This window comes from Cherax quadricarinatus, chromosome 43, assembly GCF_038502225.1.
Source record: "Cherax quadricarinatus isolate ZL_2023a chromosome 43, ASM3850222v1, whole genome shotgun sequence".
Taxonomy (NCBI): domain Eukaryota; kingdom Metazoa; phylum Arthropoda; class Malacostraca; order Decapoda; family Parastacidae; genus Cherax; species Cherax quadricarinatus.
In genome coordinates this window covers 5,246,409-5,266,214 of record NC_091334.1, presented here as the reverse complement: position 1 = coordinate 5,266,214, position 19,806 = coordinate 5,246,409, and the positions used below count along the sequence as shown (strand labels likewise).

The window sequence follows — 19,806 nt, the reverse complement described above, 5'->3', positions numbered from 1 at the left end:
GATGAACTGGAATAGGACACAATTCACTGCCAATGAGAACGGCTCCCACAGGAGGAGGTGTCTTCAAACACAATTTATGATAGTTTCGAACGATTTAAGGGCTTCTGTTATGCGTGCACTCTCTCCCCTTTCAGGTTAATCTGTGACTGTGTGGGCGAAACATCGACAATGTAAGTGAATGTAGGTTTATTTACCGTCTTAGAGAGTAACAACACACTGTTTCTCTTGCCTAAATCAAAGCACTATTGAGTTTTTAAAGCATTCATCCTGTTTTTTTCTCCCTCCCCAGTAAGTAACCAGTCCACTTTCTCTTCCCCAGAGATCGAGAGGCTGCAGACCGGGGTGAGAGGAGGAGGAGGAGGAGGAGGAGGAGGAAAAGCAGAAGAGAGAAAAATGGCTGACGTTACTAAGGACAAAGCCATCAAGCTCACCGTCCGTGTCTTGGTGCCTGTCCGTGACCACCCTAAGGTAAGGACCAGCAGATGGTACTTGTGTCCGTACCTCACACTCTCTCTCTCTCTCTCTCTCTCTCTCTCTCTCTATCGATCCATCTATCTATCTCTCTTCCTAATTCACTCATGTCCCTTCCTCCCTACCTACATATATCCTTCCCTCCCTACCTCCCTACCTTCGTACCTACAAACCTCCATTACCCCCTCCAACCACAACTCCTTCCCTCCACCACTCCCGATCTCCCTCCCCCCACCCCATCCCTCATCCCCCCTCCCCCTCCCTCTCCCCCTCCCCCTCCCCCTCCCCCCGACAACTCCACATTCTCAGACATAAAACACAGCTGTTGGATGTGTGTCGCGGGACAAAGAAACAGTCACACGACACGTGACTTACTGTTGCTGCCTCACCGTTCTGCAGCAACAGTAACTAAAGCCATTACTGTTGCTGCCTCACCGTTCTGCAGCAACAGTAACTAAAGCCATTACTGTTGCTGCCTCACCGTTCTGCAGCAACAGTAACTAAAGCCATTACTGTTGCTGCCTCACCGTTCTGCAGCAACAGTAACTAAAGCCATTACTGTTGCTGCCTCACCGTTCTGCAGCAACAGTAACTAAAGCCATTACTGTTGCTGCCTCACCGTTCTACAGCAACAGTAACTAAAGCCATTACTGTTGCTGCCTCACCGTCAAGTAACAGTAACTAACAGCATTACCGTTGTTGCTTCACTGTACTCATGTAACAGTAACCAACGGCATTACCGTTGCTGCCTCACTGTACTCAAGTAACAGTAACCAATGGCATTACCGTTGCTGCTTCACTGTACTCAAGTAGCAGTGACTAACGGCATTACCGTTTCTGTCTCACTGTACTCAAGTAAGAGTAACTAACGGCATTACCGTTGCTTCCTCCCCGTTCTCAAGCAACAGTAACCAACGATATTACCGTTGATGCCTCACTGTACACAAGTAACAGTAACTAACGCCATTACCGTTGCTTCCTCCCCGTTCTCAAGCAACAGTAACCAACGATATTACCGTTGATGCTTCACTGTACACAAGTAACAGTAACTAACGGCATTTCCGTTGCTTCCTCCCCGTTCTCGAGCAACAGTAACTAGCGGCCTTACCGTTGCAGCTTCACTGTACACAAGTAACAGTAACTAACGGCATTACCGTTGCTGCTTCACTGTACACAAGTAACAGTAACTAACGGCATTACCGTTGCTGCTTCACTGTACACAAGTAACAGTAACTAACGGCATTACCGTTGCTTCCTCCCCATTCTCAAGCAACAGTAACTAGTGGCCTTACCGTTGCAGCTTCACTGTACACAAGTAACAGTAACTAACGGCATTACCGTTGCTTCCCCCCCGTTCTCAAGCAACAGTAACCAGCAGCATTACCGTTGCTGCCTCACTGTACTCAAGTAACAGTAACTAAGGCATTACCGTTGCTGCCTCCCCGTTCTCAAGCAACAGTAACCAGCAGAATTACCGTTAGAAATAAGGAAGGATGCAAAAATTGGATGAAGATGTAAACAGAAAATATCAAAGAAGGAACAAATTAATATTACCCAGAGACAAAAAAAAAAATGTATTCCATTTCTTCGACTTGGAATTTTTCCCATCATTTGAAAAATTAAATTAGAGACTCAATTCCCAAAAATGATTTTTGAAATTAGAATTGTGAGGAGAGAAAAAATTCTAAGAATTAGGATTTTTTCGACCATTCTGTAAATCTTCAAATATAAAGAGAATTTATTGAGAGAAAAATAATAAACGATTTATTCTTTCCAATGTTTTTTTTTTTCATAAAAATAATTTTTTTTTTTGTAACATTTAAAAATATTTTTTTTGACTAGAATTATTATAAACAAAAAAAATCACAATATGGTGACTGGAACAATACACAAAGATGGCACAATACTGTGACTGGAACAATACACAAAGAAGGCACAATACTGTGACTGGAACAATACACAAAGATGGCACAATACTGTGACTGGAACAATACACAAAGATGGCACAATACTGTGACTGGAACAATACACAAAGAAGGCACAATACTGTGACTGGAACAATACACAAAGATGGCACAATACTGTGACTGGAACAATACACAAAGAAGGCACAATACTGTGACTGGAACAATACACAAAGAAGGCACAATACTGTGGCTGGAACAATACACAATAAAGGCACAATACTGTGACTGGAACAATACACAAAGAAGGCACAATACTGTGACTGGAACAATACACAAAGAAGGCACAATACTGTGACTGGAACAATACACAAAGAAGGCACAATACTGTGACTGGAACAATACACAAAGATGGCACAATACTGTGACTGGAACAATACACAAAGATGGCACAATACTGTGACTGGAACAATACACAAAGAAGGCACAATACTGTGACTGGAACAATACACAAAGAAGGCACAATACTGTGACTGGAACAATACACAAAGAAGGCACAATACTGTGACTGGAACAATACACAAAGATGGCACAATACTGTGACTGGAACAATACACAAAGATGGCACAATACTGTGACTGGAACAATACACAAAGAAGGCACAATACTGTGACTGGAACAATACACAAAGATGGCACAATACTGTGACTGGAACAATACACAAAGAAGGCACAATACTGTGACTGGAACAATACACAAAGAAGGCACAATACTGTGACTGGAACAATACACAAAGAAGGCACAATACTGTGACTGGAACAATACACAAAGATGGCACAATACTGTGACTGGAACAATACACAAAGATGGCACAATACTGTGACTGGAACAATACACAAAGAAGGCACAATACTGTGACTGGAACAATACACAAAGAAGGCACAATACTGTGACTGGAACAATACACAAAGAAGGCACAATACTGTGACTGGAACAATACACAAAGATGGCACAATACTGTGACTGGAACAATACACAAAGATGGCACAATACTGTGACTAGAACAATACACAAAGAAGGCACAATACTGTGACTGGAACAATACACAAAGAAGGCACAATACTGTGACTGGAACAATACACAAAGAAGGCACAATACTGTGACTGGAACAATACACAAAGATGGCACAATACTGTGACTGGAACAATACACAAAGATGGCACAATACTGTGACTGGAACAATACACAAAGAAGGCACAATACTGTGACTGGAACAATACACAAAGATGGCACAATACTGTGACTGGAACAATACACAAAGAAGGCACAATACTGTGACTGGAACAATACACAAAGATGGCACAATACTGTGACGGGAACAATACACAAAGATGGCACAATACTGTGACTGGAACAATACACAAAGAAGGCACAATACTGTGACTGGAACAATACACAAAGATGGCACAATACTGTGACTGGAACAATACACAAAGAAGGCACAATACTGTGACTGGAACAATACACAAAGATGGCACAATACTGTGACTGGAACAATACACAAAGAAGGCACAATACTGTGACTGGAACAATACACAAAGAAGGCACAATACTGTGACTGGAACAATACACAAAGATGGCACAATACTGTGACTGGAACAATACACAAAGAAGGCACAATACTGTGACTGGAACAATACACAAAGATGGCACAATACTGTGACTGGAACAATACACAAAGAAGGCACAATACTGTGACTGGAACAATACACAAAGAAGGCACAATACTGTGACTGGAACAATACACAAAGATGGCACAATACTGTGACTGGAACAATACACAAAGATGGCACAATACTGTGACTGGAACAATACACAAAGATGGCACAATACTGTGACTGGAACAATACACAAAGATGGCACAATACTGTGACTGGAACAATACACAAAGATGGTACAATACTGTGACTGGAACAATACACAAAGATGGCACAATACTGTGGCTGGAACAATACACAAATAATCCGCACACAATATTCTCAAACCTTGGGTGTTGCTCTGGGTGTTGCTCTGGGTGTTGCTCTGGGTGTTGCTCTGGGTGTTGCTCTGGGTGTTGCTCTGGGTGTTGCTCTGGGTGTTGCTCTGGGTGTTGCTCTGGGTGTTGCTCTGGGTGTTGCTCTGGGTGTTGCTCTGGGTGTTGCTCTGGGTGTTGCTCTGGGTGTTGCTCTAGGTGTTGCTCTGGGTGTTGCTCTGGGTGTTGCTCTGGGATCTCCTCTATCACCTGTTCTTGCTACTCTCAACATCGAATACTTTGTGACTGTTCTTGTTACTACTGTTGTTGTGCGACTTTCACTCTGGCTGCGCTATGTTGATGACATCTTCGCTCTGTGTCCTCGTGACTCTGGTCTCTTAAAACCATTTCTCGATCCCATTAACAATCTTGCTTCTTCCATTAGGTGTAAAGCTGAATGGGAATCTAATTCCTTGCTTCCTTTCCTTTTTTTTTTTTTTTTTTTTATTCGCCGGTACTCTCCCGGCCCGGGTCTTTTCCAAGTTGTGGTGACCCGGCCTTGGCTCCCTATCTGGGGAGTGTCTAGAGACTTAAGTCTCCCATGGGAGGAGGGACAAGCACCTCCTCATCTTTGGGACCAACTGTCCCCAGGCCTAGCCACATTCCCCGCCCTCGCGGGGCTCGTAGGGAGAAATTCCTTTCCTTGTTGTTCGTGTCCACCGCTCAGATACACGTTTTGTTTTTTCCGTGTACCGCAAGTCTGTGTACAGTGGCATGTACATTCACCACTTTTCTTAGGCTTTCTGTTGTTAAGAAAAGTGTTCTTATCTCTCTCTTTCTCTGTGTTCTCCACATTTGTGATCCGCAGTTCCTTGAATTAAAAATTTCGACTCTTCGTAATTCATTTTCTCGTCTTGGCTACCCTTCCCATTTCAAAGATTGCCTTCTCACGTGCTAAACGTAATTTCTTTTCTTCCAAACTCTCTACTCCCGAGAACTCTCCTGTCCTCTGCCTTCCCTACATTTCCAGTCTTTCTAATCTCAACAACTCTCTCCGTTCTTTAGACATCAAACTTACTTTCCGCCAGACTAACACTCTTCGTACCAATCTAGTTCACGCCACTCCTCCCTCTATAGATTATCCTGATATCTACTCTATTTCATGTTCCTCTTGTCCTCTTCAGTAACTGGCCGTTCTCTTTCCGACAGGCTTAGGGAGCACAAAAGTAGTGTTGGGCTTGCCGACACCAACAATGCTTTTTTCTGTCACGTCAGAGATCACGGTCATCCTATTGACTGGTGTGAAGGCTTACTCAGCCCTGTAACAACTTCAGTCAGTATTACCAAAGCTGGCTTCTCCTCAGGAAAATTAATGAATAGAAAAAGAAATAATAACAGACAATGATAAACACTTTATTATTTAGAAACGGAAAATGTAAAACAATAAAACATGATTGGGTATCCTAATTGAAAGAAAAATGAAAAATGAAACGAAAAAAATTACATTTGAACTCAACGCTAATATAGGTATATCGTGGTAATGGGGTGTCAGGTGTTGGTGACCACCACCGGCTCGTTCTTCACAGAGTGTAGCCGTGAATAATTATTTCAGATGACAGGAAAACAGGTTCGTTACCACTGCTATGATGAGGGGTTAGGTCCTGTGTTGGCTTACATAACAGGTAAGTAGATTAAACATGGGACGTCTCAGGACGTTAGTCTGTCTCCTTCTATTCTTCTCGTTGGTTGGCAGGTGACCCTCTCTGTCATTCCAAGCTGTAAAGAGACAGATTACCCACTGCTTAAGAAATCACTCTCCATGATAAGTACAATACCTAGAAGATGTGGTGATTATTAAAACATTTAACAGATAAAGACTGAAAGAACCAAGTTAATTATTGGTCAAAAGTGAAGCTTTCAACCAATAAGTCCACTAAAATATGATCAGGCATGTACTTACAGTAGTGTTGGGAGCTGTGAGTCGAGTGATTTACTGTTTGACCGGAGCCCCACACGTCACCTTTCGGGGGGAAGAGGGAGGGGAAGGGATAGCGGGAGCTAAACTGACCCTACCTTAACAAGCAGCCGGCAATCAAACTATCACTTTCGGGGAGGGGGAAAAAAGGGGGGGGGGGAATAGCGGAAGCTGGACTTACCCTACCTTAACAAGTAGCCGGCAATGAAACTATTGTTACTATACACTCCCTCGCTACTCCTATCTATTGAACTTTTCCCTCACACTCCCCCATACAAAGACTTATAGTTAAGGAGTATAAGAAAAATAGGTGAGGAAAAAGTTCTAACATGTGGAAGCCGCGTAAGGCAACAAATCTTCTACTGTCATGACTTAACCGGTCAGAGAAATAATTGGATGAACCATTGATATACACAATATGGAACTTAAAAGCCTGGAGTGCCAATGTCCACCTCAAGAGGCGAATGTTGGTTCCCTTAAAAGTTTCTAGGTATAGCAAAGGTTTGTGGTCCGTTTCTAAAATGAATTCTTTTCCCAGCAAATAAAATTTAAGCTTGGAGATACCCCACACAAGGGCCAAACATTCCTTTTCTATGGTGGAGTATCTCGTTTCTGCGGGAAGGAGTTTCTGGCTTAGGAAGCATACAGGGAAGGGAGTACCATCATGGTATTGTAGTAGCACCGCACCTAAGCCAGTATTGGAGGCATCAGTTCTTAAACAAAATGTTTTATTAATATCTGGAATCTTAAGTATAGGGTCTTTCGAAAAGATACTTTTAATCTCATTAAACTTTTCCTGTGCTACGTCGGAAAGTTCAAGAGTTTCCTTCACAGACTTTTTAAGGAAGTCAGATAAGATGCCTGTAAGATCAGTAAGGTTCGGGATAAACCGTGCATAAATATTTACAGAACCAAGAAAGCTACACATGAGCTTCTTGGTATTGGGGAATTTAAATTCTAATAAAGCTTTGATCTTACTGGGGAGAGGCTGCAGAGAGTTATTAGAAAGTATCAGTCCAAGATATCTAATCTTGTTATACCCAAGGAAGCATTTCTTCGGCTTGGCAGTGAGGCCATGAGAGCGTAACCTACGGAAAACTGATGTTAATGTTTGGATATGTTCGCTCCACGTGGATGTCATTACGTAAATGTTATCAAAATATACTGAAACATTTGGCATATTGCCAAAGACCTTTCTCATCAGTCTCACATAGGTAGCACAGGCAGTTACCAAACCGAAGGGCATAGTTCTATACTGCATCAGTCCTTGGTGGGTAGGAAAAGCGGTGTACTGCTTAGAAGAAGGATCTAACATTACTTGATGATATGCCTGTGCAATATCAATCTCTGAAATGAAGGAAGCGTCATAAAACTTGTGTAAATCGCTATCTATTAAGGGCATAGGCTCAGCATCCCACCGAGTTATAGCATTAAAGCCTCTGAAGTCAATAGCAAGACTATATGAATTATCCTCCTTCTTAACCATGACTACTGGTGAGCAATATGCAGATACTGAAGGTTCAATGATCTTTAGTTTTAATAATTTGTCTACCTCTCGGTCAAATGCATCCCTAAGGTGAACTGGAACTGGGTATAATTTCCGTTTGATCGGATTGTCCGTCACTAAGTCAATCTTATGGACTACCGTGGAGGTAACACCTGGAATATCAGTAAAGACGTCTGAAAAGTTACACATTGAAGTAGTTCATGTCTCTTATGGTCATCCAAAGATTCATTAATATTAATGTTGGTAGCGTCCGAGTGGTCAAGAGTCACCAAGTCATGTAGTTCTTCATCATAGTCTAAGTTAGAGGTGTCAATTACACACACCTTACATTCTTCAGTTGTCTTATCAAGTTCGTGTGGAAAAACTAAGTCAAAGTTATTAAGGCAGTTAACCGAATTTCTTCGGTAATATTTTTTAAGGATGTTGATATGATAAAGCTTAGGTTTCCCCTTGACTTCTATGAGGTAGTCAACTTTCCCACAAATTTTTAATACTTTATATGGACCTTTCCATGCTACTAATAATTTATTTGACTTGATAAGCAAAAGTACCAGAACTTCATCCCCTACTTTAAAACTTCTCCTCTGACTTTTGGAATCAAAATAGGTTTTGTACTGGTCCATTGACAAGCTTAGGCTTTTCGAAACTATGTCAGAGGTCTCCTCAAGTTTGGATCTAAGGTCAAGGAGAAACTAGTAAGAAGACTGAACCTCAGCATTTACCTACTCATTAGTCCATAAGTCATGAAGGATGGACAATGGACCTCTGGTCTGTCTACCATAGAGAAGTTCAAAAGGTGAAAACCCCAAAGAGTCACTGGGAACTTCCCTCATGGCAAACAAAGCACAGGGTAGGTAACGATGCCACTCCTTAGGTTTAAGGGAGCAAAGTTTCCTTAAAATGGACTTGAGAATCGAATGCTGGCGCTCAATCCTCCCATTACAGCTGGGATGATAGGGTGTGGTGAAGAGAGGCTTCACTCCCAGAAGTTGGTATAGATGTTGCATTAAGTCAGATGTGAATTGTGTCCCACGGTCAGACAAAATTTCTCTAGGGATGCCCACTCTGGAGAATATGGACAAAAGGGCTTCAGCCACCTCTGTAGTAGTTATGGTCTTTAAGGGTACGGCTTCAGGGAAACTCGAAGCATAATCAACTAATGTTAATATTTATCAATGTCCCCCAGATGAAAGTGGAGATAAAGGACCAACGATGTCAATAGCTACTCTTTCAAACGGTACCGTAAAGATAGGCATTTTAACCATAGGTACTCGACTGGTACATCGGGAGGATGACAGTTGGCAAACTTTACACGATCTACAATAGGTAGTGACATCTGAGGACATTTTTGGCCAAAAATAGGTTTCCCTAATTTTATTTAAGGTTTTACGATGCGAGAAATGTCCGGCCACTGGCAGCTCATGAGTCATTTTAAGAACAGTCTCTCTACATTGACTTGGAACAACTAAGATGGAATAGTCTATCTCATCTGAATTTAATATGAATACTGACTTGCACAAGATACCTTTTATATATTCAAATTTATATGAAAAGTTTTTCCTTTGGATAACTTGATTTTGTTTAGCGGCATTATGGTAATTCTGAAGAGAAGGACAATTACGTTGTAAATTGACAAAGGAGTCCTTCGATATATCTAAAGGCTTAAAGTCAGGGAAAATCAAAGGATGGACAGTAGGAGAAGCCTGGGCTTTGGTCTGAGCCCTAGTCAAGACATTTATGGTATCGGAGGCGATATATTCACTTTCATCTAACAAGTGAACCGGTGATCCGACTACCTCGCTTTCGAGAGTAGCATCACTGGTTTTTAATCCCACATGAATCTCACGAGACATTGTCTCATCTGAACTTTCGAGGAGCTTCTCTGACTCTACAGGAAGAGGATCTGAAGCACTTATGTCCATCTTTGGTGATGAAAGGTCAACCTCAGAAGGAAGAATGGCACCTTTTACATTACCTATTAGTACGGAGCAAGAAGTGATGGGAGCTAGTACGGCTTCAGGCCAACCTGTGAACCATTTAGACCTAATGTAACAACGGATGGTAGAAAAAGTGTCCGTACGGCCCAAGTAGTCTGAAAGTATAGCAGAGGAATAAGTTTCTTTAGGGTTAGGGAACAGCTTATCAGAAATGACTATGCATGTGCATCCAGTGTCTCGTAAAATGGTAGATACATTAAGTCCATTAACTGTTCCTGAACAGAAGGGTGCTTGGTCATTTCAGTCTTTAAAACATCTTCCAACTTTTTGGACCTTCTTAGAAGGACAATCTGGACGTTTATGTCCCTTAACACCACACAAATGACAAACAGGAATAAAAGAAGTCACTTTACTTTCCACTAGAGGCTTTGATTTCTTAAGGTCTGATAAACCCTTGCCCTTAGGGTTCGATCCCTTTAGGTCTTTATAGGAATTGTGAGCCTCAGCATACAAGTCAGCGGCCTCAGCAACTTCCTCAGCTTTAATCAGGTTATGTTCTCTAATGAATGTTCTTATCTGGTGGGGAAGAGCTGTCAGGAACTGGTCAGCAACCATGAAGTCTCTAAGAGATTCATAACTGTGATCAATTCCTGAACTCTCTAACCAAAAGTCGAACAAACGAAAGAGTGTTACCTGTAACTGCTGAAAGTTCTGGCCAGGCTGTAAGGTGGCATACCTGAAATCTTTCCTGTAAGAATTAGTGGTTTTTTGATATGCTTTAAGGATTGCCTTCTTCAGTAGGTTATAATTACATATATCCTGCGACAAAGTTGCATAGATATTCAAAGCTGTACCAGAATATAACATTCCTAACCTGGTAGCCCAGGTGTCAGCAGGCCATTCACAGAGGCTAGCGGTATTTCCAAACCTGATAATGTATGAAGTTATGTCTTCCCCCTCTGTGAAGGGAGGTAAATTAAGTGTTGGAATATGTGCACTAGCTGCATGATGTTCAATTACTCCTTCCTCTAATTGTTGTTGTGTAAGAGTTAACTTTTTATTCTCTAATTCAAGGCGAGCTTTTTCGAGCTCGCGATCCTTTTCTCTCTCTATTAACTCAAGTTCTCTAGCTTTTTCCTCATGTTCTCTAGCTTTTTCCTCAACTTCTCTATCCTTTGCTCTTTCCTCAAGTTCTCTTAATTTAACTTGTTCCTCACGTACTTTAGCTTGTTCCTCACGTACTCTAGCTCTCTCCTCATGATCAAGTTTATCATGCTCCTTTTTGTCTTCTCTCTCCCTTTCTAACTGTCTATCTTGGTTTTCTCTTTCAATTCAATCTATCTCCTTTTTATCCTCTCTTTCTCTTTCTGTCTTTCTTGATTCTCTCCCTCTATTCTTTCTCTCTCCTTATTCTCTTCTCTTTCCCTTTCTAACTGTCTCTCTTCTCTCTCAATTCTCTCTCTTTCAAGTCTTTCCTGGATCTTAGCACTAATGAAAGATTCTAAATTTTTCCCTGTTATTCCTAACTTACTTCCAGCATTCATCCAAAACTGGTATTCCTCCATACTTGCAAGAATAACTTAAACTACCAGGGGAAAAATGAAACAGGTATCAAAGAAAATGGAGGGTTCAATTTCTGCTCCACTCAAACTGTAAATAAACCAGAGGGCTCGATCCCTACTTCAATTAAACAATATGTATTAATTAAAACAAAGGGTTCTATGCCAGTTCCAAGCAAACAGTAAGTAGAATGGGGTCCCTTGACCATCCAATCTTCTCACCAACAAATCAAGAGTGTCCTACGACAGTTCCCTTGATAAAATAAAGAGCTCAATGAAACAAATTGTCACTGGAAAATCTCGGGTCCCTAGAGTCTAATCCTCCAAAGTGTTTCAAGCTCGGAAAAAAAAGTGGCAAAATTAAATATTATATCCTGCCTGACTTGACTTATAATAAATTGAGACTATAACAATCACCAAATCTTTTAAATACCTGTACCGTAGTCCTACCATAGAGAATGATTACTCATGGCTGGTGGTAACCGTCTGTGGTATGCGGCGTTGAAGTTCCAATGGTAGATTCGAGATGGAATTGAATCTTGATTCAGTAGAGTTGATCCTGGCAAGGTCGCCACTTGTGAAGGCTTACTCAGCCCTGTAACAACTTCAGTCAGTATTACCAAGGCTGGCTCCTCCTCAGGAAAATTAATGAATAGAAAAAGAAATAATAACAGACAATGATAAACACTTTATTATTTAGAAACGGAAAATGTAAAACAATAAAACATGAATGGGTATCCAAATTGAAAGAAAAATGAAAAATGAAATGAAAAAAAATTACATTTGAACTCAACGCTAATATAGGTATATCGTGGTAATGGGGTGTCAGGTGTTGGTGACACTGAGTGTTGTTGAAATCGTAGCCGTTGCTGATGTAGTGGGGGGGTAGCAGGTGTTGGTGACCACCACCGGCTCGTTTTTCACAGAGTGTAGCCGTGAATAATTATTTCAGATGACAGGAAAACAGGTTCGTTACCACTGCTATGATGAGGGGCTAGGTCCTGTGTTGGCTTACATAACAGGTAAGTAGATTAAACATGGGACGTCTCAGGACGTTAGTCCGTCTCCTTCTGTTCTTCTTGTTAGTTGGCAGGTGACCCTCTCTGTCATTCCAAGCTGTAAAGAGACAGATTACCCACTGCTTAAGAAATCACTCTCCATGATAAGTACAATACCTAAAAGATGTGGTGATTATTAAAACATTTAACAGATAAAGACTGAAAGGACCAAGTTAATTATTGGTCAAAAGTGAAGCTTTCAACCAATAAGTCCACTAAAATATGATCAGGCGTGTACTTACAGTAGTGTTGGGAGCTGTGAGTCGAGTGATTTACTGTTTGACCGGAGCCCCACACGTCACCTTTCGGGGGTGGGGGGAGAGGGAGGGGTAGGGATAGCCGGAGCTAGACTGACCCTACTTTAACAAGCAGCCGGCAATCAAACTATCACTTTCGGGGAGGGGGAAAAAAGGGGGAGGGGAATAGCGGGAGCTGGACTGACCCTACCTTAACAAGTAGCCGGCAATGAAACTATTGTTACTATACATTCCCTCGCTTCTCTTATCTATTGAACTTTTCCCTCACAACTGGTCTCCTGCTAAAACTGTCTACTCAACTTCTAACTTTCACAGTCGCCGTCTGGTTGAATCCTCCCTCATACACAACTTTCCTTGTATGAATCTTAGTCGTGGCTTTGTCTCTGTAGATGCCTTCCTTTCCCACTCCATTGTAAAATACTCCAAACTTTAGAACACCCGTGACTTAACCTGGTTTTTTTCTCCTTCTACCTCTCTCCCTTTCCTCTTTCTTTTTTTTTTCTTTTTTCTGCCTTGGGTATTTGGACCTGTATAATTTATTTTCCCCTCCCTCCTCTGGGTTTTAGTTCCTACCCTTCGTGGGCCCCTAGCTCCACTGCTGTGCTCCTCTTAGTCTTTATGGGCCCCTAGATCCCCTGCAGTGCTCCTCTTAGTCTTTATGGGCCCCTGGATCCCCTGCAGTGCTCCTCTTAGTCTTTATGGGCCCCTGGATCCCCTGCAGTGCTCCTCTTAGTCTTTATGGGCCCCTGGATCCCCTGCAGTGCTCCACTTGGTCTTTCACTGACTCCACTACTACTACCACCACCACCACTTCCTCTCTACTTCCTTTCCTACTACCTCTCTCGTCCCGTCCTTGTCTACTGCTCAATATATATTCCCTCCTCTCCTTACTGTACCATAATTTTTAAAGGGGTGGACCGGTAAGCCAGTGGAAGGCCTCGGTCAAACGACCAAACGCTCCAACGGCAGCTCATCATCTAACTAAGACCCGCGTCAGGAGACATTTGCCCTGTTTCCTGACGAACCTAACCTAACTTAACCTAACCTAACCCAATCTAACCTAACATAACCTAAGCTAACCTTACCTAACCTAACCTAACGTAACCTAACCTAACCTAACCTAAGCTAACCTTACCTAACGTAACCTAACTTAACCTAACCTAACCTAATCTAACCTAACATAACCTAAGCTAACCTTACCTAACCTAACCTAACGTAACGTAACCTAACCTAACCTAACCTAACCTAACCTAACTTAACCTAACCTAACCTAATCTAACCTAACATAACCTAAGCTAACCTTACCTAACCTAACCTAACGTAACGTAACCTAACCTAACCTAAGCTAACCTTACCTAACGTAACGTAACCTAACGTAACGTAACGTAACCTAACCTAACCTAAGCTAACCTTACCTAACCTAACCTAACGTAACGTAACCTAACGTAACCTAACCTAACCTAACCTAACCTAACTTAACCTAACCTAACCTAATCTAACCTAACATAACCTAAGCTAACCTTACCTAACGTAACCTAACGTAACGTAACCTAACCTAACCTAACCTAACCTAACTTAACCTAACCTAACCTAATCTAACCTAACATAACCTAAGCTAACCTTACCTAACCTAACCTTACCTAACGTAACGTAACGTAACGTAACGTAACGTAACGTAACGTAACGTAACGTAACGTAACGTAACCTCCTTCCTGTCAGTCCTGTCAGCTCCTCTCTATGTCCGTGTTATAATTATATTTTCCTTCACTTCATTCATTGTACATTTTTTTAATTATTTTTAACCCGATTTAGAAGAAATGTGACAAAATATAAAGAGAAAATATATTTAATGTAATTTTGGCCAGGAAAATTTGTTATATATATAAATTTTGAGTTTTTTTTTTTTTTTTGGGGTTGCTGGATTGTGCTCAAAAACCGACGTAAAATTTGGAGACAATATTTGCATTGTAAAAATTATCCTGTATTAATATAAAATTTGGTAATTAAATAATTACGTTCACTGATTACTTTCCCACTATCACCACTCTCTCTCTCTCTCTCTCTCTCTCTCTTTGTAAGTCTGTCTCTCTCTCTTTGTTTATGTCTCTGTTATCTCTCTCTCTTTCTCTATTTCTCTATTTCTCTCTCTCTCTCTCTCTCTCTCTCTCTCTCTCTCTCTCTCTCTCTCTCTCTCTTTGTTCATATATCTGTTATCTCTCTCTCTCTCTCTCTCTCTCTCTCTCTCTCTCTCTTTGTTTATATGTCTGTCTGTTATCTCTCTCTCTCTCTTTGTTCATATATCTGTTATCTCTCTTTCTCTCTCTCTCTCTCTCTCTCTCTCTCTCTCTCTCTCTCTCTGTTTATATGTCTGTCTGTTATCTCTCTCTCTCTCTCTCTTTGTTCATATATCTGTTATCTCTCTTTCTCTCTCACCAATGTGACGTCTCTCAAGGTGTAAGGCGGCCAGACCGGACTGCCTGATCAACCAGGCTGTCACTGCTAGCAAACCAACACACCAGATAAAGTTCCACTTCCCACCTACAATCCTCTCCTCCAGGAGCAGCCCTGTTGCCCCTCACCCTCTCCCCCTGCCAAGGCGTATAGGGCATGCATCACATGACCTAACACCTTGCCCATTACTCACGAAATCGTAATGACACTATTGCAAACAAAGCATACCACGGGTGGGGTTAGAACCCGCGACCAGAGAGTCTCAAAACTCCAGACCGACGCGTTAGCCACTGGACCAGCTAGCCACAATAAGATTCGTCCAACTAGGCATATTTCTACACCATAGGAAGGTTAGCATAGGCACCACTGTGACCACAAATGCAAGTTTTTACAGACGAATCTCCCTCTAGCATGGCAGTGACGAACTCTAGCTCAAGTCCCCTCAAAGCCGTTAACATGAATCTTATTGAAGCTAGCTGGCCCAGTGGCTAACGCGTCGGTCTGGAGTTATAAGACTCTCTGATCGCGGGTTCTAACTCCACCCGTGGTATGGTTTCTTTACCTTGCCCGTTGCTCTCCCTCAGTTCAACTTCGTGGGCAAGCTGCTGGGACCCAAGGGAAACTCTCTGAAGAGATTACAAGAGGAAACCATGACGAAAATGGCAATACTAGGGAGAGGATCCATGAGAGACAAACAGAAGGTAGGTACCAGTATGCTGTACCTAATGAAGCTTAAGCTTGAGGGCCCCTAGGGAGAAGATCCATGAGAGGCAAACAGAAGGTAGGTACCAGTATGCTGTATATAATGAAGCTTAAGCTTGAGGGCCCCTAGGGAGAAGATCCATGAGAGGCAAACAGAAGGTAGGTACCAGTATGCTGTACCTAATGAAGCTTAAGCTTGAGGGCCCCTAGGGAGAGGATCCATGAGAAACAAACAGAAGGTAGGTACCAGTATGATGTACCTAATTAAGCTTAAGATTGAGAGGCCCCTAATCCCTGAGGGGCCCCAGAAACCACTTTAGTCCCATTTGGTCTACTATATGAGAAGGTTTTCGAAAAATAATAATAATAATTCTGTATAAAATAATAGATTAAATTCAAAATTAAAAGCTTATTAATTAATCATGTCGAGCAGCTGTTGCTGGTGGTCACAGTGACCCCATGACAGTTCAAGCTTCAGGGCCACAAAACTGTAGGTCTGCCACTGGCTCTGAGACAAGGTAGGTACCAGTATAGTGGTAGTATGCTCTGGGACAAGGTAGGTACCAGTATAGTGGTAGTATGCTCTGGGACAAGGTAGGTACCAGTATAGTGGTAGTATGCTCTGGGACAAGGTAGGTACCAGTACAGTGGTAGTATGCTCTGGGACAAGGTAGGTACCAGTATAGTGGTAGTATGCTCTGGGACAAGGTAGGTACCAGTATAGTGGTAGTATGCTCTGGGACAAGGTAGGTACCAGTACAGTAGATGTATGCTCTGAGACAAAGTAGGTACCAGTACAGTGGTAGTATGCTCTGGGACAAGGTAGGTACCAGTACAGTAGATGTATGCTCTGAGACAAAGTAGGTACCAGTACAGTGGTAGTATGCTCTGGGACAAGGTAGGTACCAGTATAGTGGTAGTATGCTCTGGGACAAGGTAGGTACCAGTATAGTGGTAGTATGCTCTGGGACAAGGTATGCACCAGTACAGTGGTAGTATGCTCTGGGACAAGGTAGGTACCAGTACAGTGGTAGTATGCTCTGGGACAAGGTAGGTACCAGTATAGTGGTAGTATGCTCTGAGACAAGGTAGGTACCAGTACAGTGGTAGTATGCTCTGAGACAAGGTAGGTACCAGTACAGTGGTAGTATGCTCTGAGACAAGGTAGGTACCAGTACAGTGGTAGTATGCTCGTGGTAGTATGCTCTGAGACAAGGTAGGTACCAGTACAGTGGTAGTATGCTCTGGGACAAGGTAGGTACCAGTACAGTGGTAGTATGCTCTGAGACAAGGTAGGTACCAGTACAGTGGTAGTATGCTCTGAGACAAGGTAGGTACCAGTACAGTGGTAGTATGCTCTGAGACAGGGTAGGTACCAGTACAGTGGTAGTATGCTCTGGGACAAGGTAGGTACCAGTATAGTGGTAGTATGCTCTGGGACAAGGTAGGTACCAGTATAGTGGTAGTATGCTCTGGGACAAGGTAGGTACCAGTATAGTGGTAGTATGCTCTGGGACAAGATAGGTACCAGTATAGTGGTAGTATGCTCTGGGACAAGGTAGGTACCAGTACAGTGGTAGTATGCTCTGGGACAAGGTAGGTACCAGTACAGTGGTAGTATGCGCTGGGACAAGGTAGGTACCAGTACAGTGGTAGTATGCTCTGGGACAAGGTAGGTACCAGTATAGTGGTAGTATGCTCTGGGACAAGGTAGGTACCAGTATAGTGGTAGTATGCTCTGGGACAAGGTAGGTACCAGTATAGTGGTAGTATGCTCTGGGACAAGGTAGGTACCAGCACAGTGGGAGTATACTCTGAGACAGGGTAGGTACCAGTACAGTGGTAGTATGCTCTGGGACAAGGTAGGTACAAGTACAGTGGTAGTATGCTCTGGGACAAGGTAGGTACCAGTACAGTGGTAGTATGCTCTGGGACAAGGTAGGTACCAGTACAGTAGATGCATGCTCTGAGACTAGGTAGGTACCAGTACAGTGGTAGTATGCTCTGGGACAAGGTAGGTACCAGTACAGTAGATGCATGCTCTGAGACTAGGTAGGTACCAGTACAGTGGTAGTATGCTCTGGGACAAGGTAGGTACCAGTACAGTAGATGCATGCTCTGAGACTAGGTAGGTACCAGTACAGTGGTAGTATGCTCTGAGACAAGGTAGGTACCAGTACAGTGGTAGTATGCTCTGAGACAGGGTAGGTACCAATACAGTGGTAGTATTCTCTAGGACAAGGTAGGTACCAGTACAGTGGTAGTATGCTCTGAGACAGGGTAGGTACCAGTACAGTGGTAGTATGCTCTAGGATAAGGTAGGTACCAGTACAGTGGGAGTATACTCTGAGACAAGGTAGGTACCAGTATAGTGGTAGTATATGCTGAGACAAGGTGGGTACCACTACAGTGGTAGTATACTCTGAGACAAAATAGGTACCACTACAGTGATAGTATACTCTGAGACAAAATAGGTACCACTACAGTGATAGTATACTCTGAGACAAGGTAGGTACCACTACAGTAGTAGTATACTTTGAGGCAAAATAGGTACCACTACAGTGGTAGTATCGCCATATTTACACTGGAAAACGAAAAATATTTTATTTGAGTCACACCACAAGAATTATAATGGGTTACCAAATCCCATCAGCCGTCACCCATCACCCATGCCAGGCGGGGATTAATGGGGAGACTATTCTTAGGAAATCTTGACCAACATTACCTCGCCTTTGTAACTATATGGAGGCCAGGATCTTCCTTTCAGTTATAAGCAGATAAGTGAAACTTTTCGCCTACACAGTAGGTTTCTTCAGTCAAATACAGGGAGTCAGCAGAAGCAGTAGTGATGTCAAGATGATGTAAACAGTCCATCACCCTCGAGACGTAGTTTTGAGGTGGTCAGTCCCTCAGCCTGGAGAAGAGTTTTGCTCCATAATCTGGAACAATGTTCCGGAGTGGTTGGGGACTCGTCTGTCAAAACCTGCACTTGTGGTCACAGTATGTGGCCCATGCTAACCTCCCTATAGCGTATAGAAATATTCCTTCTTGGTTACTCTTATAAGAACATAAGAAAGAAGGAGCACTGTAGCAAGCCTACTCTGCCATGCGAGGCAGGTCCAAGTCTCCCACCGGTTTAAGCCAATGACCCAATCTAGTCAAGTCAGGTCACATCCACTTAAGGAAGGAGCACGGAATCAGACCAATTAACACAAGCTAGTCAAGTCCGACTCACACCCACCCGCATCCACTCATGTATTTATCTAACTTATTTTTAAAGCTACACGACGTTTAGTTATTTAGTTTGTTCCACTCATCCACAACTCTATTGCCAAACCAGCGCTTTTCTATATCCTTCCTGAATCTCAATTTTCCAACTTAAACCATTGCTGCGAGTCCTGTCTTGGCTGGATAATTTCAGCACGCTATTTACTTTCCCTTTATTTATTCCTGTTTTCCATTTATACACCTCGATCATTTCCTCCCCTAATTCTACGCCTTTCCAGAGAGTGCAGATTCAGGGCCCTCAGTCTATCCTCATAGGGAAGATTTCTGATACATGGGATCATCTTTGTCATCCTCCTCTGTACGTTTTCCAGAGCATTTATATCCATTCTGTAATACGGTGACCAGAACTGAGCAGCATAGTCTAAATGAGGCCTAACCAAGGATATATAGAGTTGAACAACCTGAGGACTTCTATTATTTATACTTCTAGATATGAAGCCAAGGATTCTGTTCGCTTTATTGGGAACACTAATGCACTGTTGTCTTGGTTTTAGATTACTGCTAACCAGAACTCTTAAATCCTTTTCGCAATCATTAATATTATGATCTACATTATTTAGTTTATATGTGGCATGGTTATTTTCCTGTCCAATGTTTAGAACTTTGCATTTGTCTATATTAAACTGCATCTGCCACTTCTCCGACCATTGCATCAGTCTATTCAAATCTTCTTGGAGTGCTCTAAG

The 19,806-nt window shown here is 42.4% G+C and overlaps 1 protein-coding gene across 1 annotated transcript in view; it reads left to right on the top strand.

Annotated features, from left to right (window-relative positions):
• The first annotated feature begins 303 nt into the window (after positions 1-303).
• The window catches only part of LOC138853899 (KH domain-containing, RNA-binding, signal transduction-associated protein 2-like), a 52,923-nt gene continuing 33,420 nt past the window's right edge, over positions 304-19,806 (top strand). Inside the window, exons 1-2 of the mRNA XM_070093487.1 lie at positions 304-468; positions 15,715-15,831. Of these exons, the coding sequence (XP_069949588.1) occupies positions 394-468; positions 15,715-15,831 (192 nt within the window). The 5' untranslated portion in view covers positions 304-393. The remainder of the gene's footprint in view (positions 469-15,714; positions 15,832-19,806) is intronic.